Below are 25,468 nucleotides of genomic sequence, written 5' to 3'. Positions count from 1 at the left end.
ATTTTGCTCTGAAAAGCACAGGCGAACATTGCACTTCCTGCAAAGTGTGTTGGTAAAGCCTTTTGCACAGTGTCGGCACCGTCCTCTATCGGTTTTGATGGGAAAATGTCCAATCATGTCCTTGCAAACTTCCTTTGGAGGGTGTGCATTTGACTTTTTGGCTGTCATGGCAGCTGAAGAACCTCCATCATCTGTAAACTGCCTCTTTTGGGAAGTCAAGGTGCCCCCTCTTGATGAAACTGGGCTTGCAGATGGTCGCCCTCGCTTTGACACTGACCCAGCCGTTCTGATCAGGATAAGAGAAGATGCCAACTGGGCCTGAAACATTCTCCTGTTTAGCATCTGTTTCTTTGGGATATCCAAAGCTTTGCAGTCCCTTTTGTACAGGAGCCAAGCATTGATCACAGCTAGGTTAATGGTGTGCCAGAAGATGTAAAGGTACCAGCGGTAGGACTTCAGTGGAAACTTGTATTTTGCTGCAAATGAGTCTAACAAATCCACTCCGCCCATGAATTTGTTATAGGCAGCCACGATATAAGGCCTCTCAACTTCAACAAATCTTTTGGCAGTTTTGTCCCAGCGTTGAATCTTCTCCACTGGTTGTGGGCCAGCAAAGGAAGACACAAGTGTAACCTGTCTGTTGTCAAACCATTTCACAGCACAAATGTTGTGATTTGACTCCACTCTGACATCAAAGCTTCCTCTTCCCTTTTTCTTCAAGCTTTTCTCATCCTCAAGATTACAGTTTGGAAGGCGCACTTGTCTGGCTGTTCCTGTGTAATGAATTCCACAATACAGCAGCCTAACTATCAATGGGATGCTGGTGAAAAAGTTGTCTGCATAGATCTTGTAGTTGTGACTATGTGGAAGTGTGGAAGCAAGTTTCATCACAACATCCCCTGATAGTCCAAGTTCAGATCTTGCCCGTATTCCATTCACACTGCCTTGGTACACATCAAAATCACAAAGTATACCAGAGATTCCAGTCCTTGCCCACAGCTTGAACCCCCATGGGTTTGGCTTGCCACGCATGTACTGTTTGATGCTGCTGAATTTCCCCCTGAAAGGGATCATCATTTCATCAACAGAGTTATGTTCTTCAGGGACCACTTTTAGGCATTTCTCTCTGAAAGCATCAAGCCATGGTCTGAGTTTCCAGAGTTTGTCACTTTTTTGTTCCATCTCAGACACGGTTAGATTGTTCACAAAATGTAATGATGTCAACAGAGACTGGAATCTGTTTCGTGACATTACATCAGCGACAGGACTGTATCTTGTGTCTGCTTCCCAGTACATACGGACTCCAGGCATTTGGACAAGACCCATCTTCAGATACATGCCAATCATCTGCTCTATTTCCTTTGTGTTTGTGTTTATAGATGATCCTTTCTTCTGAAAACTGTACTGATTTGTGTTATCTGCCAGAGCGTTGATCATATCTTCTGTCACAAACTTCTGAAAGTACTCCAGTGGTGTGCAGAGGGAATGGACATCATTACTCCAAAGCAGGCAACAGGGTTGTATGACTTCATGGCCAGATAAACAGACCTATTTACACATTCAACCATCCAATGGTGTTGCAGAACTGAACAATAGGTTCTATTAGTAATGTACATGAAGTTTTAAAAAGAAAAAAAATGGGGGAGGGTTTATTTTGTAGCCTTAAATGTGATGTTGTAATATTACAACACTGGGTCTCAGGGGAGTGCAGACAAAACCTTGCTATCACTTTGACCCACTGTTGTAAAATTACAACATAGAAATAACCAGCTCTAAATCTCTTAAAATCAGTATATTCAATGATGTCATAAAATCTGCATGATCTACACATATTAATGATCACATTAAAAAAATATTTCAAGCTTTTTACTTACTTTAGTCCTGATGTATCCCGTCCAAAACAACAAGATGATATACTCCAAAGCAGGCAACAGGGTTGTATGACTTCATGGCCAGATAAACAGACCTATTTACACATTCAACCATCCAATGGTGTTGCAGAACTGAACAATAGGTTCTATTAGTAATGTACATGAAGTTTTAAAAAGAAAAAAAATGGGGGAGGGTTTATTTTGTAGCCTTAAATGTGATGTTGTAATATTACAACACTGGGTCTCTGGGGGTTAAGCTACAAATGAAAAAAGGTGTGAACCAAATTCAAATAAATGAATAAGCACGTGTATTTGGAGACTCTGAGATTATTTTATTCTGTACTAATATGCTGATTACTGCTGATTTGACTGATGTGTTTCTATTTAAAATAGTATCTTTCAAACATTTTTAGCTCCGGCACACTAAACAGAGCAAATGTTTTTTTGCAGCACAACATAATTGAAATTATAAAACTGCAGAACCAAGAAAAAATTAAATTTTCGAATTACCAGAACCAATAGAGAAACTAAAGTAGATAAAATTGCTAATCAATGTAACAGATGTGCTTGTTTCTGAGTGCAAATTAACTCAAATTGCAACTCGATAGTCGACAAGCAAATAAGCATTTCATCATCCACCATCTGCAGTCAATCTCTCTGTTTCGATTTAATTTCTGTCAGAGCTGAAAATTGAAATTCGTAAAGATAAAAAGATCCAAACAGTAGCAAAACCTTGTTGCTAAAGTTAAGATAACTACTGCATAAAAACTAAGGGCTCCTTTTACAAAGCCGCGCTAGGGACTTAACGCGCGGAATAGCACGTGCTAAATTGCGATGTGCGCTAGCCGCTGCCGCCTCCTTTTGAGAAAGGATTTTCGGCTAGCGTGCGCTAATCCGGTGCGTGCGTTAAAACCGCTAGCCCAGCTTTGTAAAAGGAGCCCTAAAATTAAAATTACTTGCAGTTAGTTTTCAAGGATCAATCACATCAAAGAATGATGCTTGTCTCAGCGATTGTATCCTTACACACAAAGACGCTCATAACATTGACAGACTCTTGTGTATATGACGCACATATCATCTATTCTAGTGTACAGTTATGAAGGGAATTTTTAAAAATAAAGTAAAATTCTGGAATTTCTCATGGCACACCCGGAATCTCTTCGAGGTACACAGTTTGAGAGACACTGATTTAAAACATAAATGTAACATTATACAAATGAGAGAAATATATGGAAAATCCTAAGCCAAAAAAAAAAAAAAAAAAAAATCAAATGACCAACACACCTTAAAGTGGGCAAGTAAAGAGCAACACACCATAAATTGAGGAGAAAAGACTTCAGGCTATCGTGAGTTTGTTGTGTTCCCCTAAGAATGTGTGCAAGGGGGGGGGTGTAAACCCAATTCTGGATCAACCCTGCCCAGTGAATCTGGATCCAGTTGGCAACCTTGAACCCAACTGACATTTAAGTTACCTTTACACTTGTGACAGACTTAGGTCTTTTCGCCTTATTTTCTCCACTTTTTACTAAGCCATGGTAGAGATTTCTACTGCGGCCCAGAGCATTAAATGCTTCGATGCTGCTCAGACATTCATAGAATTCCTATGAGCGTCAGAGCATTTAGCGCCCTAGGCCACAGTAGAACCTCTATTGCTGCTTAGTAAAAGACGGCCTTTATGTGGTGTTGCTCTGCATGTGGTTTGGGAAATTATTTGATTTTTAAATATTTTTAAAGACATTTATTAATTTATTTTATTGTCTATACTGCTCAATTTTCAAGTGTCAGTTCATATGGAGTGTACTACTGATATCTTGTTTTAACCTTTCTGTGACAGCATTATAAAATATGGAGTTATTCAAGCTTATGTTGTATTATAAAGAGAAAAAGGGGGCTAAGCGATTGGAAAGTATATGGGGTTTGTATTAAAAGATATAAAAATATGAGACAATGTATATGGGTTGATGTACACTTTATTATACTCTTCAATAATAAAGATTTTAATTAAAGGTATTTCTTTATTCATTTTAACCATTTTATAAGTAACAATAGAAACAGAGCAAAAGCAAATGAGTCAGAGATTCTCCCTCAATAATGATGATATTATATCACTAGGCAGCAAGGGGCACTAATCGGAGAGAGAAGGAACTACAACCCCCAGGATACATTGGGCTCAGCAGCTTGGGGCTTAGCTACCTGAGAAGAGGTGGAAGAGCTGCTGAGTGACAGGGGCGGGACCCAGGCAGACATGAGTATATCTGTTGCAGTTTGAAATTGATAAAGGGAGGTCTCCTGAGAGAGAGAGAATCTCAAAGGAGAGAGACCTTCCCTAGCTGTGGCTGCATTCAAGCCCTGGGGAGGACTGGAGCAAAAAAGCTAGCTGAGAACCCATCCTGGAAAACACTTAGGGCCAGATTCTCAAAAATTGGCGTTAAATACCGACGGAGTGCTGTCGCAGGCGTTCTTGTAGCGATTTCAAAAACACAAGTCATTCTCAAAAAATTGCTCATGCAAATGAGGTCGGTGGACAGTAGCGAAGATTCGCTAAATTTGCATGTGCTCATCGCTGGTGATAGCGATGGGCAAATGCGCAGAATAAAGGCAAAAATTAAATAAAAACAACAACAAAAATATCGATCCGCAAGTAACCCTCTCCTGCCATCAAGCAACACCATCCCCTCTCCCTCGGCAGCGAAAGAGATACCCACTCTCTCCCATCACCAACCCCCAACCCTCCTCAGCAGTGGGAGAGATGCCCACGCTCTCCCACCACCATGCTACACACAACCATGCCTCCAAGGACCCTTCCCTTCTCCCCCTTACCTTTCTTTAGATGACTGGCAGAAGGGATGCCTACTCCCTCCCTCCAGGAGGCCCGCCTCTTCAAATTAGGCCTTCCCCTCCCCGGTGCATCCTCGGATGCACTGGGGAGGGGCCTGAGGCTCTGACTGGCCCAGTTTGGTTAAGGCCCCTCCTAAGGGCCTGTTATTTTTAACATTTTTATAAGCATAATTGCTGTTGTGTAAGATTTACCTCTTTGTGGATGACCAAAATCTGCAATAGAGTAGACACCCCGGATGGTGTGAATATGAAGAAAGACCTAGTGAAGCTTGAAGAATGGTCTGAAATTTGGCAGCTAAAATTTAATGTTAAGAAATGCAAAGTCATGCATTTGAGCTGCAAAAGCCCAAGGGAATGGTACAGTTTAGGGGGTGAAGAACTTATGTGCACAACAGAAGAGCGGGACTTGGGTGTGATTGTATGTGATGATCTTAAGGTGGTCAAACAGGTTGAAAAGGTGACGGTGAAAGCTAGAAGGATATACTAGGGTGCATAGGGAGAGGTATGTCCAGTAGGAAAAAGGAGGTATTGATGCCCTGTGTAAGACATTGTGAGATCTCACTTAGAACACTGTGTGCAATTCTAGAGAAAGGATGGAGTCGATCCAGAGGAAGGTAACTAAAATGGTGCATGGTCTTCGTCATAAGGGATTTGGGGACAGACAAAGATTTCAATATGTATACTTTGGAGGAAAGGCGAGAGAGAGGAGATATGATAGAGATGTATAAATCTAAATAATTACAAAAATGTTATCAGCCAACGGTGGAAGCACCCACAAGAAATGTTCATTTAATCAAAAATGGTGGAGAAAAAAGCCTCAGTAATAATAATAGAAACATGGTAGTCCAATAAGGATTTCAAGCCGCATACAGTCTTATCACAGGTGTAAAAAAACTCCACCAATTCAAAATGCAACTTAGCTTCGTACGATGGCATTCTCTTTCTCACTTCTACATTGCTGTTGTTACTCAGTACACTTCCACAAAACTGCCATAGGCAACATTAATGTCTCCAACAAGATTCTTGTTTTGCCATGCATAGGCTGCATCAGGGAGAATTATCTAATGCTTCCAAGCGTTTGCCCCGACTCCTTGCACATTTTTGTAATTATTTAGATTTTTTTGTTATCAACAACTTAATTTCTTGAGAGACGTATAAATACTTACAGAGCGTAAATGAACATGAGCAGAGTCTCTTTCATTTGAAAGGAAGCTCTGAAATGAGAGGGCATAGGATGAAGTTAAGATGTTCTAGGCTGAGGAGTAATCTAGGGAAATACTTTTTTACAGAAAGCATGGTAGATGCAAGGAACAGTCTCCCGGAAGAGGTGGTGGAGACAAAGACTGTCTGAATTCAAGAAAGCATGGGACAGGCACGTAGGATCTCTTAGAGAGGGGAAAAGATAATGGTTACTACGGATGGGCAGACTGGATGGGTCATTTGGCCTTTATCTCCCATCATGTTTCTATGTATCCATTGCACTCTACAATTCTCAATGTATATTAATTAGCAGTGAGAATAACCCTCAGTTTATAAAGATTCTCGCTCAACCTTGGATTTTGCAAAAGAAATTCCTTACCAACAGCTTTTCCTGTCTGTACAACATTCCGGCTTGTTGTGATCACAGCATTGCCAATCTTTTTGCCCCGTTCACTGTTCTGCACAGAACTACAAGATAAAATAAGCACATTGATTAAATCCCATTCCATCATCATATTGGAACACTAAAGGAACCTAAAATTAATAACTGTAACAGGTGCTCCCTAAAGACAGCAGTTCAGTCAGGCAAGGGAGTCAAGCGATTGTGCTCAATATGAAATGAACATCTTGCATTTGGAATTGTGAATAATTAAATCTAAATTCAACTATTCCAGAACATTCTGGAGAGGACCAATAGCATTTACTGAACTTGTGTGGGAATTCCCATAATATTGCGGCTCTGCTGCTTCCCAAATATTCAGTTATTCTATTATGACTAGGAAATCAACAGCTACAACTACTACTCATTTCTACAGCGCTGCTGGACATATGCTGCGTTGTACTTTAAAAATATAAGAGACAATCTCTGCTCAATAGAGCATGTCAGTAGTCCTATTGGCACAGGGGGTTTGGTCTTGGATTTCTCTGGGAATATAGATAGACAGATTTCATAAACCAGAGTGCTACCATAATATAAAATCTATATTTCAGTGTCCTGGCTACAGCTAGGCCATGTGAGCGGACCCTGTTGCCTTGCCATTAAGCTTACACAGAAGTTCTGGAGAACAGTGAGGATATAATAAAAGCTGTCACAAGCTTTTAAAGAGGGTGCCCAAAGATATGGAAGAATCTTTATAGGCATGATAAGGATAGTTTCTTCAGGTGGATGAAATGGTTATACAGAATGCTGGAAATCACAGCATACAAAATCATATGGTAGCAGTATTTCAGAGAGTTTGGTTGCCCTATATGGTGTGGAGGAAGAAACAATTTACAATAAGGAGAGGCTGTAGAACCAACTTTAGACATTGTTATTAAAAGTAGAATGCATTGTTAGTCAAACTTGTACAACCTTGAGTATATGTAAGGGAAGGGGAGGGAGGAGAATGGGAAGTTAATACGAAAAAGTTGGAATGTAAACAAAAAGGTACAATAAACATGGGAATGTTAAAAGAATATTTTCAGGATTCAAGCATTTATATTCAGTTTGCTTTAATGTGAATTTTTTTTTCTGATCACTTTATGTATGAAAGGTTTAATTGAATAAATTTTAAATAAAAAAGAATCATATGGGTGCTCACTATTAAAAGAAAAGTATTTCACATACATTATGTATTTAAAAAACTTACTGTGAAAGTCTTAACTTCATATCTGATACACTGTATTGTCCCTGGAATGGATGACTGGAAAAGTAATTTAAAAAATCAGTTAGCTCACTTGTATTTTTGCAAAATGACAGGATAGCACAGAAATAGCAAAGATACTTACCTATAGTAGATATTCTCTGAGGACAGCAAGCATATATTCTCACATGTGGGTGATGGTCATCCACGGAACCTGGTATACTAAAACTGAACTGGAAACCCTGAAGTTAAACTCGGCAAGTACTTCATTTTGTACTGAGTGGAAAGAGACAGAAAATAAAAAAAGGGAGGAAAGCTAAAAGAGAAAAATTAATATATTTGAAGACAGGCATAGTGAGGGAATGGAGCAGGAGAGAAGAGAAAAAATGGGCAGCAGACACTGGAAAGAGAATTTGTAGAAGATAGACAAAAAACAGAAAGAGAAACTGGGACCAAGATGATGGAAAAAATGTGCAGAAAACAAGGTAAAAAAAAAGTGTTTTATTTTGAACTTATTAACTGGAATATGTACTGTATATGCACCACAAATATATCTGTATTGTATTCAGTGGCACAGCCACACAGCTGATTTGGGGGAGGGCTGAAGCCCAAACTGCAAAATATAAATACTTGAGCTGGTGGGGATCCCTAAGCCCTGCCAACTGAAAACCTCCTCCTCTGGTCTGGCAACCAGCAATCTAAAAGATTTGCAGTTAGTGGCAGTATCGATGTATGTTGTATTGAAGAAATAAAGGAATGTGTGAAATATCTTGAGTTCACCAGTCTCTTTTGGACTTTTCCACTCCTTTGCGTCTGAGAGTATCCTCAAACTGCCACTGCTTCCAAGAAAGCTAAGCAGTGGGGAGTGAGGAGAAGGAGGAAGGGACATAGCAGTAGAAGCTCTGAAATACTACTGCCAGCCAGTTCTGGTTGCTGGACCTGAGGAGGTGGTCATCAGCTAGTGAGGCTTGGGGATCCCCACCAGCTACAGCAAGGGAGATGTTCGTTTTAAGGGTGTTTAAGCGCATAATAGGAGGCACAGTCCCTTCTCATGGTTATGCCACTGATTGTGTTCAATAGAAAATGAAGTACAGTACTTGCCGAGTTTAACTTTTTGGGAGTTTCTAGTTCAGTTTTGGTACGAGCAGCATTCAATAGTTTATTTACCTCAGCAGGAAAGAAAAATATTTTCAAAAAATTTTGTTTTAATTTTCAATATAGTCCCCTGATAGCTTCATCCACTTTTCCTGCAATGACTTTAAAAAGAATTATTCTGTATGACCTTGAAACAAGGAGTCACAGCTTCCTTGACATCTTCATCACTTGAAACTGCTGTCCATGGAGAGATTTCTTCAAAACTCGGGACAGGAAATAATCCAAGGGAGCCAGGGTGGATGGTTCAGATGCTGAAACCCACATTCTCAGATGGCAGCCTGTGATTGTTGTGACGTGTACCAGCACATTATCATGAAGAAGCAGCATGCCTGCTGTGAGTTTTCCTTGTCTTTTCTCCTTGACTCCCACAAACCAGTTATGGTTGACTTGTGTGGCATGAACTCTAGAAGCAGAAGTCCTTCATCATCCCAGAAGACAGTTGTCATGACTTTGCCTGCAAATTTTTCTGCCTTGAACTTTTTCGGGGTGGGGGATGACTTGTGCTTCAACTGCATTGACTCCATTTTGAACTCTCATCTCTAGTCACCAAACAATGAAAAAATTCACTTTGTCTTCACCGAGCATCTCCAAGTTCTCCTGACAGCCCTGGAGCCTTGTGTCAACATTATTGGAACTCATCTTGCACTAACCTTGAACATGCCCAACTTTTCATGAATTATTTTGAGTTGCCAATTTCTTCAGCTATTCAGGAAGCCTTAATTTGTCTAACAAAATTAAATTCTTGACTTTCTTGCACATTTCTGTGGAAGTTGCTTCCACAAGCCGTCCAGTGTGACGGTCATTTTCAATAGACTCTCTACCCCACTTAAACCCCCCTTAACAGTACTCCAAATTAGCAGTTTCATGCTTGATTTACACAAGGACTTTCTTGAATTCCTGCCTCTTGGAATGTTACGACTCACACTGAGCCACAACTGTGCAAGAGTAACCTTGAAACATATCATAACATGAACAGACTTGTTTCAACACACTTCCTAGTTTCTTTCATACTCCAGAAGATAAATTATTGAACGCCCCTTGTATTAATATTTCTATTTCTAATTTGTGATCCATTGTTCTGTATTTAGCGAAGGTCTGTCTGTGTTTTGTGTGTGAAGAAGTCATTTAAAGTTGTTTTATATGTGGTAGTAATGGTGGGTGGGGAAATTGGGAGAGGGACAGAAACTGACCCTGCCTGTGCTACAGCCGCTGTTTCTCTAGCTCTGGAAAGAGACAATGGTGTCAATGTCAGCATGTGTGCGTTGCCGCTGACTCTTCCTGACCTGGAAACAGGAAGTTACATCAAACTCTGATGTAACTTCCTATTTCTGGATCAGACAGAGTCAGTGGCAGCAAGACATGCTGATGCTGACACTGGCAGGTCAGGCACAGGAGTCAGATCATTTAAGAGGGAGAGAGTTGCTATATCAGTGGGGTAGGGTGGGGGGTACAAAGAGGCAGAGAAGTGATGCATGGGAGGACAAGGAGGAAGAGAGATTCTGAATTTGGGGACGTGATGGGGAGGGAAGAGAGAGATCCAGCATGGGAATCAGTATGTGTTCAGCCGAGGGAAATCTTGCCTCACAAATCTGCTTGACTTCTTTGAAGGTGTGAATAAACACATGGATAAAGGTGAGCCGATTAATATAGTGTATCTAGATTTTCAGAAAGCTTTTGATAAAGTTCCTCATGAGAGGCTCATGAGAAATTTAAAGTCATGGGATAGGTGGCAAAGTTCTGTTGTGGATTAGGAATTGTTCCTGTATTTGTACCAGTTTTGGATTAATTTTGTAAACTTTTTCATTTATGGCCTTCGGGCCACCTTGGCCCCTTTTTTCTCCCGGAAGCATAAATTGTTTTTGGGTACTTTTTCTAGTGCTACAGGAAGATTAAAAATTTTAATCATTATTAATATGCAAGATATTTTTTTTAAGAAAATACCATCAAAAATTCCTGAAATTAGACATAAACCACTTATTTATCTGTAGTTTCCTCTCTATCTTTTACCTACTACCTAATCCCCCATTTCCTTTTCTGTACTCACCCTCTCAGCCCTATTCTGGTCTCTCCTTTCTCTTGCTTCCAAGCCAGTATGTCTCCTCTTTTCTTTTCCTTCCACTCATCCCTCTTATCCAGTATCTCTTTTCCTCCCTCTTTGCATTCCCTCCCTCTTTGCATCCCTCTCATCTTGAATCCCCTCACTGAACATAAGAACATAAGAATAGCCTTACTGGGTTAGACCAATAGTTCATCAAGCCCATTAGCCCATACTCATGGTGGCCAATCCAGGTTACTAGTACCTGGCCAAAACCCAATGAGTAGCAATATTCCATGCTACTAATACAGGGCAAACAATGGCTTCCCCCATGTCTTTCTCAATAACAGACTATGGACTTGTCCTCAAGTCAACTGTCCAAACCATTCTTAAAACCAGCTATGCTATCCGCTCTTACTACAACCTCTGGCAATGCATTCCAGAGCTTAACTATTCTCTGACTGAAAAAATATTTCCTCCTATTGGTTTTAAAAGTATTTCCCTGTAACTTCATTGAATGTCTCCTAGTCTCTGAAAATTTTGAGAGTGAAAAATTGATCCACTTATACCTATTCTACTCCACTCAGGATTTTGCAGACTTCAATCATATCTCCCCTCAGCCGTCTCTTTTCCAAGCTGAAAAGCTCTAACTGTTTTAGTCTTTCCTCATACGAGAGGAGTTCCATCCCCTTTATCATCTTGGTCGCTCTTCTTTGAATCTTTTCTAGTGCCACTATATCTTTCTTGAGATAAGGAGACCAGAATTGAATGCAATACTCCAGATGAGGTCGCACCATGGAGCAATACAGGAGCAATATAATATTCTTAGTTTTGTTAACCATCCCTTTTAAAAATAATTCCTAGCATCCTGTTTGCTTTTTTTTGGCCACCACCGCACATTGGGCAGAAGGTTTCATCATATTATCTATGTTGATACTCAGATCTTTTACTTGGGCGCTAATCTCCAAGATGGACCCTAACATCCGGTAACTGTGACTCAGTTTATTTTTCCCAATGTGCATCACTTTTCATTTGTCCACATTAAATTTCATCTGCCATTTGGATGCCCAGTCTGTCTGCAATTTTTCACAATCCGCGTGAGTTTTAACAACTTTGAACAGTTAATAAGAACATAAGAATTGCCGCTGCTGGGTCAGACCAGTGGTCCATCATGCCCAGCAGTCCGCTCATGCGGCGGCCCTCTGGTCAAAGACCAGCACCCTAATCGAGACTAGCCCTAACAGCGCACGTTCTTGTTCAGCAGGAACATGTCTAACTTTGTCTTGAATCCCTGGAGGGTGTTTTCCTCTATAACAGCCTCCGGAAGAGCGTTCCAGCTTTCTACCACTCTCTGGGTGAAGAAGAACTTCCTTACGTTTGTACGGAATTTATCCCCTTTCAACTTTAGAGAGTGCCCTCTCGTTCTCCCTACCTTGGAGAGGGTGAACAACCTGTCCTTAACTACTAAGTCTATTCCCTTCAGTACACTGAATGTTTCAATCATGTCCTCTCTCAATCTCCTCTGTTCGAGGGAGAATAGGCTCAGTTTCTCTAATCTTTCGCTGTACAGCAGCTCCTCCAACCCCTTAACCATCTTAGTCACTCTTCTCTGGACCCTTTCAAGTAGCACCATGTTCTTCTTCATGTACAGCAACAAGTGCTGGACGCAGTACTCCAGGTGAGGGCGCACCATGGCCCGGTATAGCGGCATGATAACCTTCTCTGATCTGTTCGTAATCCCCTTCTTTATCATTCCTAGTTTAGTGTCAGCTGCAAATTTAATCACCTCACTCGTCATTCCAAATTCCAGATCATTTATATAAAAGTTAAATAGTTCCGGTACAAGTACAGACCCCTGTGGCACTCCATTGAGAAAAATGACCATTTAATCCTACCCTCTGTTTTCTATCTGATAATCAATTCCTAATCCACAACTGAACTTTGCACCTATCCCATGACTCTTTAATTTTCTCAGGAGACCTCTCATGAGGAACTTTATCAAAAGCTTTCTGAAAATCTAGATACACTATATGCCTTAAACCATTCCTATTCATAATACCACAACTATATTTCTCAATGCCGCTCACTTGTCTTAATAAATTGCTTTAATCAAACTATCAGGGCTTCAGACATGCCATTTGGTCACCACACAATTTTTTGTGTTTGCTTGGTTGCCAAAATTCTTCTCACTGGCTATGGCTTCTTCACTAGCCCCTACTCAATATGTTTCACAATTTTTTGGTTTTTTTAAAGTGCTTCATTATATCTCAAACTTATTAAAGTACTTAATATCAATAATTTAATCGTTATAAAAACTGGTTAAAACTTATCTTATTATATTCTTTTTCTTGATGATCTTATCTCATTGGGAAAGGGACCTGCCATATCCGACATGTTTTGCCGACAGGCTGCTTCAAGAAAAGGTCCCCTACAAAACATATAAAATATTTAACTCTTAACTCTTATAACTTAATTTATTTAGGAGCCAATGTCTAATTATACATTTAAAAACAGGCGCTTACCCCTTCACAACTTATTCTGCACCATCCCGATCCACATAGAAATTTTTTTGGATAAGATGGCCGCTGTGTGTACTTCCTCCCTTATAAGTACCTCCCCCCAGGATGATGTCACAATAACTTGCAGCGAATCAGAACCCTACACCAACGATCCCCATTCAATTTCTTTTTTTTGTTTTATAAATCTTTATTCATTTTCTTATGTTACAACAAGTGTTCCAAATAAACTCATTAGAAACTTGAATATACACACTTGATTAACTCATATATTAACATCAAATTTAACATTTCTTTAGAAAATTAATATTATATAAAGTTATAATATTATGCAAGAAATCTAAATTTATATAATTCTTATTGAATATAATAATCCCCCACCCCTCCCTCCCTCCCAATCAATAATACATAAAATCAACTTTATTGTAAATTCATTCAAATATTGATATAGTATGTAATAATCAGAAATAAATCCCACCCCATTCCCCTCTATTCAAATATCTTAACATGGGAAAAGTTAATCATTCATTACAGAAATCTGTTAACGGTCCCCAGACTTTTTGAAATTTACTCACATAGCCTTTTTGTGTTGCAATGGTGAGTTCCATTTTGTATATATGGCATACAGAATTCCACCAGAAATTGTAGTTTAACATGTCATGTTTTTTCCAATTATATGTTATTTGCTGTATTGCTATTCCAGTTAAAATAAACAGTAATTTGTTGTTGCTTGCCGAAATTTGACTTCTTGCTCTCATAGTTGTGCCAAATAAAATAGTATCATATGTCAAGGCTACCGGATTTTCTAACATCCTATTAATTTGAGGCCAAATTGACTTCCAGAATGTTAAGATGAATGGACAATAGAATAAAAGGTGGTCTAATGCAGTGTTTTTCAACCTTTTTTGGGCAAAGGCACACTTGTTTCATGAAAAAAATCACGAGGCACACCACCATTAGAAAATGTTAAAAAATTTAACTCTGTGCCTATATTGACTATATATAAAGTAATTCTCTTGAATAGGAATCAAATAAACACAAATAAAGTATTTTATAATGCTGCCACCGCCAACAACACTGTTGGCGGCGGTGGCACTCAATGGCTAAAGAGCCGCAGTTTGCCGGCCTAGGGACAACACTGGAGGGTGGCCAGCTGTGCACCCCCTTGGGACGTAAACCCAGGGTGGGGCAGACCGCCCCCCCCACCCTGGTATGCCACTATCTGTACCTCACTCCCTCCCTATGACCAAAAGTTCTCCTTTCTTCTATTCCCCGTGTACACAACCATCTCTTTCCCTCCCTTCCTCTCTCCAAAGTCCATGCCTTCTGTGTCCAAACACTCATTCCCTCCCCCACCTCAGCATCTCTTTCCCTCCCTTCCTCTCTCCCAAGTCCATTTCTTCTGTGTCCAAACACTCATTCCCTCCCCCACCTCAGCATCTCTTTCCCTCCCTTCCTCTCTCCCAAGTCCATTTCTTCTGTGTCCAAAAACGCATTCCCTCCCCCACCTCAGCATCTCTTTCCCTCCCTTCCTCTCTCCCAAGTCCATTTCTTCTGTGTCCAAAAACCCATTCCCTCCCCCACCTCAGCATCTCTTTCCCTCCCTTCCTCTCTCCCAAGTCCATGCCTTCTGTGTCCAAAAACCCATTCCCTCCCCCACCTCAGCATCTCTTTCCCTCCCTTCCTCTCTCCCAAGTTCATGCATTGTGTCCAAAACGCACTCCCTCCCCCCTTTTGTGTTCCGTGTTTGCCTCCCAGCCCATCTTTGCAACTTTCTCAGCAAAACGAAGTTCAAGCCGCGAGGCTTGTCTTCTGCTTCCTGCCTGCCCTGCCGCGCACAAATAGCCGAACGGAAGTATTCTCCGACGTCAGCGCTGACGTCGGAGGCTTTGCTTAAGCCCTCCCTCCGACGTCAGCGCTGACATCGGGGAACGCTTGCGATCGGCTATATGTTAGCTGCAGGGCAGGCAGGAACAGAAGACGAGCCTCGCGGCTCGAGATGTATTGAATTCCGCGGGTCCCCCGTCCAGCTCTCTCCTGTCCACGTGGGGCGGACCGCCCCTCTCCCTAGACTGGTGGTACTGCCCTGATGGCGGCCCTGACCAGGCAACATCTCGCGGCACACTAGTGTGCCGCGGAACAGCGGTTGAAAAACACTGGTCTAATGTTCCGACTTCAACGTGACAGTGCCAGCATCTATTAGACTTAGAACTATCTATCTTTTGTAAACGAACAGGGGTCCAAAAAGCTCTATGCAATAGAAAAAACCAAGTTTGTCTCATGGATGCTGACACCGTACATTTTAACCTCCAAGACCAAAGTCGTGGCCATTGAGATGCAGTAATTTGGTGCTTTATCTCAATGCTCCAAATGTCTCTAAGGCCATTTTTTGGTTTTTTATTTACAAATCCAGATATTAATTTATACCATTGTGCGGCTTTATGATCTGTTGAATCCATCTGGAAACATAAGAATTCCAAACTATGATAATTAGTAAGATTTTTCCATTCAGGGAACCCTACCTGAATGGATTGCTTCAATTGCAACCATCTAAAATATTGTGACTTATTAAGATCAAATTTATGTTGCAATTGTGAAAACTCCAGCAACTTACCATTTTGTATTACATCATCCAAAATACGAATACCTGCTATCATCCAATGTTTCCAGATGATTTTAAAACCGCCAACTCTGATCTTGGGGTTTAACCAAATCGTTTGTGTTGTTGATTTACTTATTGGAATAGGAGTTAGATTACTTATATATTACTTATATATCCATAACGCAGATTGAGGTTAGGCATAAATAACTCCCACAAGCTATTATCAAATTTAACTATAATTACTACAATTAAATTTCTCTTTTTTTTTTTTCCTTATATTCTAATCAGAGGAATCTATAAAAAAACTCAGGATCTATCCCAGAATTATATAAGAATTATAAAGGAATCCTTATCTGTATTTGTCTATTTTTGAATCTTGAGGGTAGTATAAACAGAAATTAAAAAGAAATTTATATTTTCTAAGCTTGTTCTCTCTTCTCAATAATATATTATAAGATCCTGGCATCTAGATGATTTAAAATTCCTCATGAACAACATTACTACAGCTTCTAAACATCAGAATGACATGTTCTTAATTTAAAATATATATAAATATGATTATAATGAAGTATAAGCATAGGAGATTTCCTAAAATTAAAACTAGGAGAGCCAGCAAATCAAAATAGCAACAATGCTACAGTTTCGAAGCATCAGAATAAGACGTTATTGAACCATATAATATGAATAATTTTATGAAGAATATACAGGAGAATTCCTAAGATGAACATTAGGATCTTACCGGGAGAGCCAGTGAATTAAAATAAGATCGCCCAGTATACATTTTTTTTTTTTTACTTCCCCTTCGACCCTATTGAAACGCAAACTTAACCGGAAGTACCTCCTCTAGCCGGAAATCACCTAATTTAACCAATCGTATATTGCTTTTACACATGACACTATATTTGTTAATGTGATTGAAGGAGTTTCTTTCTTCCCTTGCAAATAACGCCCCTTACATTTCCGGAGCCAATCAGCAACTCTTTTAATTTAAGGTCAGTGAGTACAAACAGTATCCTGCGTCAACATTTCAATCGGACCACTGTCAGCTCCACGATGCTACATGTAAGTCTATTTTATTTTAAAACTCCAGAATTGAATTTTGAAGATCCGATAAGATTTATGTTCTCTTCTTGCTTCTTTTTAAGAACGTTCCACGTAGTTCAAATTATAGTTCCATCCTTGTGCGATTCTATCCGTTACATTTAAAAGTTTTGAGTTTTAACTGAAAATTTCCTGTATATTCATTTGTTCATATTATCAAAGGTTAAAAGTTATAATTACAGTGGTGCCTCGCATAACGGACGCCTCGCACAGCGAACGCTGCGCACAACGAACTTCAGGTCTTGCTTCCCACAACGAACTTCGTTTCACACAACGAAGTCGCCCGAGCTGCATCGCTTAACTGCCCTCTCTCCGCCTGGCTCCCTGTGCAGTGGCGCTACATATTTTAAACCCCCCTGCCGCCGCTGCTGCATATTTTTAAGCCTCTGCCGCCACCGCATATTTTTAAACCTCCCCCCGCCGCCACATATTTTTTTAAAAAAGCCACTACTGCTGCAACTTTAATCTCACCCGCTCACTCGAACTGGTGGTCTAGCAAATTTCCCAGCCAGAAGCGCAGACAGAGATCAAGAGCAAGCCTTCTGTGCTACTGCCTGGGCCTGCGCTGATCTCTGAATGGCTGCAGTCAGCTCTCGCGGGACTCACAAGAACTAACTGCAGCCAGCTCTCGCGGGACTCACAAGAACTAACTGCAGCCATTCGGAGATCGGCATGGGCCCACAAAGGCGTGCAGAGGAATTGCTCCTGATCTCTGCGCTTCTGGCCTGTACGCCACTGGCTGGGAAAGATGGGAGGAATTAAAAAAGGTACTGGGGAGTATGTGGGGGGTGATTATAATACACAGCAAGGATCAACAAAACCCCTGTCTCCCCTCCCCTTCACATATATCCCCTCTATATCATGCTAACAGCTCTAACAAGATAAATTTATCTTTTTTTATGTCATCTTAGCATATTTTATGCTACAGAACAAATTATTTTTTTTAACATGTATTGTTATGGGAAAACGCGTTTCACATAACGAACTTTTCGCATAACAAACTTGCTCCTGGAACGAATTAAGTTCGTTGTGTGAGGCACCACTGTATATGTAGATAAATAATAATGAAAAGATCCTTTCAGGTTTTCTTAAGAGGACATTGGTTGCTCATATTGCTCAAGAAATTCCTGTAGTTTTTTGGGATCCGAGAAATTTTGAGTTGTATTATTTATTGTAACTTTCATTACTGCCGGATATAGGAGCCCATACCTAGCCCCCAGGGATCTTAATTGGGGTCTCAAGTCCAGAAATTGTTTTCTTCTCAATGCAGTTTCTTTTGCAAAGTCAGGGACAATGTGTATTTTTGCGTCCTGACATCTGAGATTTTTATTCTCTTTGGCTAGTTGGCAAATTTCTATTGCTTGTTGATGTCTCAGGAGTTTGAAAATTAAAGTCCTTGGTCCCATTTGTGAGTTTTTCCTCTGAGTTGGTATCCTGTGTGCCCTTTCGATTTCTAACGGCAACACTTTAGGCAAAAATTGTTCCAAGAAAGTTATAGGGCCGGTTTTTTCCACCCCTTCCGGCATTCCGATAATTCTTAAATTATTTCTACGTTCACGGTTCCGGCTATCTTCAAGATCTCTTTTAATTTCTGTGACCTCTTTCCATATTGTTTTACTGTGTCTCATATCCATATTTAGTTGCTCCGAGTTTTTCTCCAAAATAGTTATTCTATTTTCTGTCACCTCTACTCTTTTAGTGAGGATTGCAGCATCGTCCATTGCCTTTTGTAGTTTTTTATTACTGTCTAAAACAATTTCCTTAATTTGCCGTAATTCCTCCATAACGTCAGGGCTTTCATCTGATGGTAACGGCACCTTTGAAGGAGGAGTGCTTGGCTCCGGCTTTGATCTCTTGTTGCTTCCTGTACCGGATCCTCCAGCAACCGAGTCTCCTTTGTTTTGTTTGCTAGATGCCATATTTTGATGTTATTTAGCTGTTTTTCTTTTAAAATTTAATTATTTTTGTAGTATTTTCTATAAATAGAGCTTGTATGCACGGAGCTACTCACTCACCCAACCATCAGAGTTCGCGTCCAAACCACCCCCCATTCAATTTCTTGATTTAGACCCCCCGGTTCAACCGTGTCCAGCATGTAAATCCATCTTTGCTCAAGGAAATTTAATCTCTGTTTATAATCTGTTATATAATTTTATATGTTTTGTAGGGGACCTTTTCTTGAAGCAGCCTGTCGGCGAAACATGTGAGATATGACAGGTCCCTTTCCCGATGAGATAAGATTATCAAGAAAAAGAATATAATAAGATAAGTTTTAACCAGTTTTTATAACGGTTAAGTTATTGATATTAAGCACTTTAATAAGTTTGAGATATAATGAAGCACTTTAAAAAAAACCAAAAAATTGTGAAACATATTGAGTAGGGGCTAGTGAAGAAGCCATAGCCAGTGAGAAGAATTTTGGCAACCAAGCAAACACAAAAAATTGTGTGGTGACCAAATGGCATGTCTGAAGCCCTCATAGTTTGATTAAAGCAATTTATTAAGAAGAGTGAGTGGCATTGAGAGATATAGTTGTGGTATTATAAATGGTTTACCAATGCCAGAGTATTGACTGAGATTATAACGTGTTAAACCATTCCCATACACTTTTTTCTATCTTTCAAGCATTGGCTCCAAAATTTTCACTTAATCCAGAATAAGACCCTCAGATTCTCCCACTAGAGGTCTTAGTCTTTGCTTGGGAACAAAAGAAATATTTCCTTCCGCTCCCCACTAATATGTTCTACAACACGTTCCCTCACGACGGTTCCATCAGCCTCTACCACTGTTTAACCTCAGAACCCAATTCTGCCCCACTGCATTTCCCTCTGCACAGCATCTTTCCATCTCTCCCTCCCTTCAACTGCAAGACCGACATACCTCAACTCCAAACAGCAGCGGTGGCAGCACTCTGAACAGGCTGCTTTGTGGCCTTCCCCGCCAGGTTTTTCCCACATGAGTGACCATGGAATCCTTTGAGATGTGCTTTCACAGTTTGCAGCTTACCACACCACAAGGATGTGTGCCATTCTCTTCTTTGTGGATTTATGTAGGGAGTTTGCTTCTTACCAGTTTCTGTTTCAGATTAAGTGGCTGACGGAAGGCCAGCACAAGTGGAGCTGGGAATATTTCTTTCAGCAATTCATCTTTTACTCTGGCTGAATTTAAAAAAACTACTCAAAACCCACATTCTTCTGTGTTTACGCTGAATTTTGTACTAATATTAACTGTTCTGCAGATTGTGTTTTATTATTTTACTTTTTTTAAAATTATTTCTGATATGATGTAAACTGCTGTGATGCCATTTAGTGGTATATCACATTTTAATAAAGATAAAGATAAGATCAATCCTGCACAGAGAGGCAATGCTAACAGAAAATCATGTCTCTTTCATACATGCAGAACACAGAACCTTATTCAGTATAGAAAAAGTAACCACAAACTAAAAATAGAAATATGTAGACATATTAAATTAAACCCCTAGGAAGTAAGACTCTGCATACAATGAACACCAGAGAGTTTCCACATTTAATGTTTTCATGACTATAGTTTTTGGTAGATAACCTTGGCTCCTTACCTTGGATGTACCTCTGAGAGAGCTGGGTGTTTGTTGCTGTTCCACACTCTGTAGTTGTGAGTATTCTTCCATGCTCCAACAAAAGCAGAGCCATAATCTCCTATCATTTTTTCATTATCTAAACAAAAAATAAAGTGTGAGATCCCCAGAAATAGATAAGTAAAACAGTTGTATTTCAATGTGCAAAAAAACCCAAAAAACGAACATGTTATTGCAAGTTGACTTTCCTTTTCTTGCTTAGAGCCAGCTGTCTTCCATATAAATGTTGTACCAGAACAATTCAACTTTGACACATGTTAATGGATTTCATTTTTCATTTGTCATCAAAATGATTTTTCTTTTCCATGATATTTGAGGCCTTTCCTAAAACTGAAGAGTGACTGATAATTTTACCAACACACTTGCTGATAAAGGAACTGTTCCCCATTCATTAATCTACTTCCTTCATCTTCAAGTATTATAACAGGCTACATGAAATTAGTCACCTGGCTGTAATGAAGCAGCAAGCAGAGCATGGAGGTAGATCCCAAACTGGGCTCTGATCCACTCATCTCCTCCTTCCCAGCCAGTCCCATCCAGGAAAACATCATCTCTATTTTCTGTCACATGCTTCACCAGATAGTCAGTGAACCTTAAGTCAGCAGTGGTAGGGTTCAGGATCTTTCTGAGCTCTGGATCATGGATCTGCACATGTGCCTCTTCAACCTATTTGGACAAAATTTAGAGCAGAGATAAAAATACTGTAGTGGTTGTGTCATGCTCTTTCTAATGTACATACAAGTTGTGTTTTATGATTTCAGAATAGGATCATTCATGAATTGTTACAATGCTTCAGAAAAAATTAGATCTTGCATAGTCATTTTGAAGACTGTTAGATCACAATCATGATATGTAATGCTTGGCTTTATAGTGATGTAGCTAACAATTAACCAAAGTGAATGGATGCAGGATAAGGTTGCATAGTAAAATCTTTCACCTATTATTTTCTATTGTATACGGAGACTCTGTATCTATTTATATGATGGGTTTATTTTAATGGCCTCAAAATATCAATTTGCCATATTAGTAAATTTTTTTAATCATTTACTTTTTATACATGATGTTAGCAAAAGTTATATGCCATTTACACCAGTTTTACAAATGTAAATTGGCATGCAGGTATAAGGAACAATTAGGTTCTTACCTCAATAATCTTCTTTCTAGTAGACATATACTCTATTCCTGAACCTGTGGGTAGTCAACCTCTTCTAGCACGAATTCTTCCAGGAAGCTTCATTTGCATACTTTTTTGCTCATCCTCCATTACCTCTGTGCTGCCCTTCAACTCCTTGGTTAGTAACAAAGCAGACAGTCAACCCTGGAGAGGAAACAGAAGAGGGAGGGGTATAGGGACTCTCCCCGAGATACAGGTCTGTTCTGCTCATTTCCTGAAACATATCAGCAAACATATAACAGATAACCACATTCAAACATCTGCAATACATAACAGGGTGAAAACCAAACAAATCACCAACTTTATTTTTGCAAATTTCCAAAAGAAAATACACAGGTTAACACCAAAATTTGATAGACAATTACATCAATGAAAACATTTAAAGGAAAACATCATATTATAATTACAAAAATTTAATTTTCTATTGAAATTCTCAATTGTCTCCAATCTTTGATGTATCCATAATTTATCTTTAATTAGTTCTTGATGACAATCCAGAACTTTCTCCTGATCTTTTTCTAATTTCTATAGACTTGCAGAATGTTTATCCAGTTGCTCTTGGTGTTTCCCAACCTGGTTTTGAAGGAGAAGCAACCCTTCACCAATTTTATCCAAACGGGTAGTAGTATCCTGCTCAAACCTCTTAAATGTTCCAGTTATTCCATCCAACCCCACTTGCTCTACAGTGATAGTACCTGGAGTCTCCCTGGGGCCCATTCGATCATCTCCACTTGTTAACTCCTCAATGGATGCCAAAGAGGGATTTCATGGGGTCGGAACACCTAATAGCGATGGGATCCCACCACCATCAACAATGTTTCGATCATGTTCCTTCTCAGTCTCCTCTTTTCAAGGGAAAAGAGGCCCAGTTTCTCTAATCTCTCACTGTACGGCAACTCATCCAGTCCTTTAACCATTTTAGTCGCTCTTCTCTGGACCTTCAGGAGTAGTACCGTGTCCTTCTTCATGCATCGCGACCAGTGCTGGAAACAGTATTCCAGGTAGGGGCGTACAGCGGCATGATAACCTTCTCTGATCTGTTCGTGATCCCCTTTTTAATCATTCCTAGCATCCTTTTCGTCGTTGCCGCACATTGCACAGACGGCTTCATGGACTTGTCGACCAGTACTCCCAAGTCTCTTTCCTAGAGGGTCTCTCCAAGTACTGCACCGGACATCCTATATTTGTGTATAAGATTTTTCTTACCGACATGCATCACCTTACACTTATCCACATTAAACCTCATTTGCCATGTCGTGGCCCATTTCTCGAGCGTGTTTATGTCCCACTTCAGTGCACTCAGAGAAACGAAGCCCCGAGTTCGGCTTCTATCTTGGTGATACTTGCCTTTCTCCAGGAAGGTCTTGAAAAGGGCCTAGCTGTTGGCTCCCTGAGAGATAGCTGGGCTCTCCTGTGTAGACTCAGGATCATTAAAAAAACCCTTGCACATCCTGATGTAGCCAGATTTCTGAAGGGCATGTTATGATTTTGTCCTCCAGTGCAATGGCCTTTTCTGCCATACAATCTTACTCTGGGTCTCTGGGGGTTTGTGAGTCCTCCCGATTAGCCTCTAGACCAAGCTTTTTTAGTGGACCTTACCATCATGATGGTATTTGTGGTGGCGATTACCTCCACCCGGAGAGTGTCAAACCTTCAGACTTTGTCCTGCAAAGATCCTTTTCTTAGGATTATGGATTCAGGCGTGACCTTGCGCACAGTGCCATCTTTCTTGTTGAAAGTGATTTCCAATTTCCACTTCAACCAGGAAGTGAAAAGTGCCTTCACACCCTCTGGTTCAAGAGAACATTTGAGTGTTTAAAAAAAAAAAAAAAAAAAAGCATTGGTTGTGCGCAGACACTTGCTGTGGTATCTAGAAGTTACAAATGAATTTCAATGGTCATCTCATCTGTTTGTACTAGCCAGAGCAGCCAGTACAGGTCGGCCAGACTCTTTGGGCTAGATTCATTAAGCAAACCGATTGTGTACCGATCAGTTTGCGACCCCTTTGTGACCCGATTTTACTCCAGCCTGATTCACTTACCTCTCTGCCGATCCAATTCCGATCCGTGCATGCAAATGAGGGGAACGGCATGCAAAGTAGGCAGGGACGCGATTCATTAAACAAATTTCGTGCTCCAACTGGGCTGGCCGATCAACTCAAGAAGCAACTGCTGGGGATCAGTCGCAAATGTCTTTTCCGACTTTCCAGCCCTGCTCTCTGCTGCCCCGAATCTCTCCTGCCCGATGCTCTGCCCCAAATCTGTCCTGCCTGCTTTGCTCCAAATCTCTCCTGCCTGCTGCCCCGATGCTCTGTTTCGAATCTGTCCTGCCTGCCACCCCGAATCACCACCCTTCTCTCTCCCGAATCGCTACCTTGCTCTTCCTCGAATCTCTCTTGCCCTTCACCGCACTGCGAGCCCATGGTTTTAACCCGCGAGTTTAAAGCGGATTAAAACCACGAGCTTGCTGGGCTACTAAAAGTAAAGTTAAAATTAAAAAAAAAAGTCATGGCTCAAATGGGTCTTAGATGCATGCGCAGACCATCTACAGATGGTCTGCGCATGTGTCAGGATTGCACACTAGCGATCAATGTCAGCGGATGGGGGCGTTCCGATCGCTCCCATTAGAATATTGCTGGTTTGTGAATCCATCGCCCTGCCCGGATCGGACACAGATTGGTCACGATCGGGCAGGTTAGTGAAGGGAATAGACTTAGTAGATAAAGACAGGTTTTTAACCCTCTCCAAGGTAGAGAGAACGAGAGGGCACTCTCTAAAGTTAAAAGGGGATCAATTCCATACAAACGTAAGGAAGTTCTTCTTCACCCAGAGAGTGGTAGAAAACTGGAACACTCTTCCGGAGGCTGTTATAGGGGAAAACACCCTCCAGGGATTCAAGACAAAGTTAGACATGTTCCTGCTGAACCAGAACGTACACAAGCAAGGCTAGACTCAGGGCACTGGTCTTTGACCTAAGAGCCACTGCGTGAGCGGTCTGATGGGCACGATGGACCACTGGTCTGACCCAGCAGCAGCAATTCTTATGTTCTTATGTTTCCGTACGCTGCAACAGTTGATGTTTTTCTACACCTCAGAATGTTGGAGACCACTCCATCTAAGAAGCTGTTGTGTGCTCAAAAACCATTCCATAAGACCAAAGATTTCTGGATCCTGAAGGGGAATTAGGCCCTGCGTGAATTGCCAGGTACCTCTCAAAATCTATAAGTATTTTTGTAATGTCTTGATGTGAGGAAAAGTAAAAAGTGCCTTGGTGCTGCTCCTAAGTGAGTACTGTATGGCAGAGGACTGAGAAGCCTCTAGCTTCAATTCTTGGAGGGATTCCATGCTTATCTCTATACGTGCTGAGGGTTTAAACCACCTGTGCACAGTTGTGTCTGCCAAAATCAGGGGCCTCCCCCAAATCCGGTTTTGGCTCCCCTGAGAGATGAAGCTGCATCTCCTGCTATTGAGGACCCTGACTGGGAGAGTAAAGGCATAGGAATAAAGCCACTTGAATCCCCATCATCCTCCGACTGAACTTCCTCAACCTGTGCATGGCAGTAATGCTGGGGAACTGCGCTCTTGGGGGTGAGGAAATCCCTGGCGCCAGTAGGGCCACGCTTCCTAAGGGTTACATGCGGCCCTGGCTAAGCATATAAGCTGCATCATTATAATGAATTCAGGGGAAGATCCACTGATCAGGACATCCAGAAGGCCCTTACAAACTCTGCTCAGTTCC

At 40.7% G+C, this 25,468-nt stretch overlaps 1 protein-coding gene across 2 annotated transcripts in view; it reads right to left on the bottom strand.

Annotated features, from left to right (window-relative positions):
- The window catches only part of AVL9 (AVL9 cell migration associated), a 130,972-nt gene that overhangs the window by 7,138 nt on the left and 98,366 nt on the right, over positions 1–25,468 (bottom strand). Inside the window, exons 12-15 of one of the 2 annotated variants that reach the window (XM_033930579.1) lie at positions 21,003–21,222; positions 20,518–20,635; positions 7,538–7,591; positions 6,289–6,377 (exon numbers count right to left, since the gene is read on the bottom strand). In XM_033930579.1, coding sequence (XP_033786470.1) covers positions 6,289–6,377; positions 7,538–7,591; positions 20,518–20,635; positions 21,003–21,222 — 481 coding nt within the window. The remainder of the gene's footprint in view (positions 1–6,288; positions 6,378–7,537; positions 7,592–20,517; positions 20,636–21,002; positions 21,223–25,468) is intronic. The other variant, XM_033930580.1, reaches the window with a different exon arrangement.

This window comes from Geotrypetes seraphini, chromosome 2, assembly GCF_902459505.1.
Source record: "Geotrypetes seraphini chromosome 2, aGeoSer1.1, whole genome shotgun sequence".
In the NCBI taxonomy this organism is placed as follows: domain Eukaryota; kingdom Metazoa; phylum Chordata; class Amphibia; order Gymnophiona; family Dermophiidae; genus Geotrypetes; species Geotrypetes seraphini.
The sequence above is the reverse complement of the archived record's forward strand: the minus strand, read 5'-3'. Positions and strand labels throughout refer to the sequence as shown.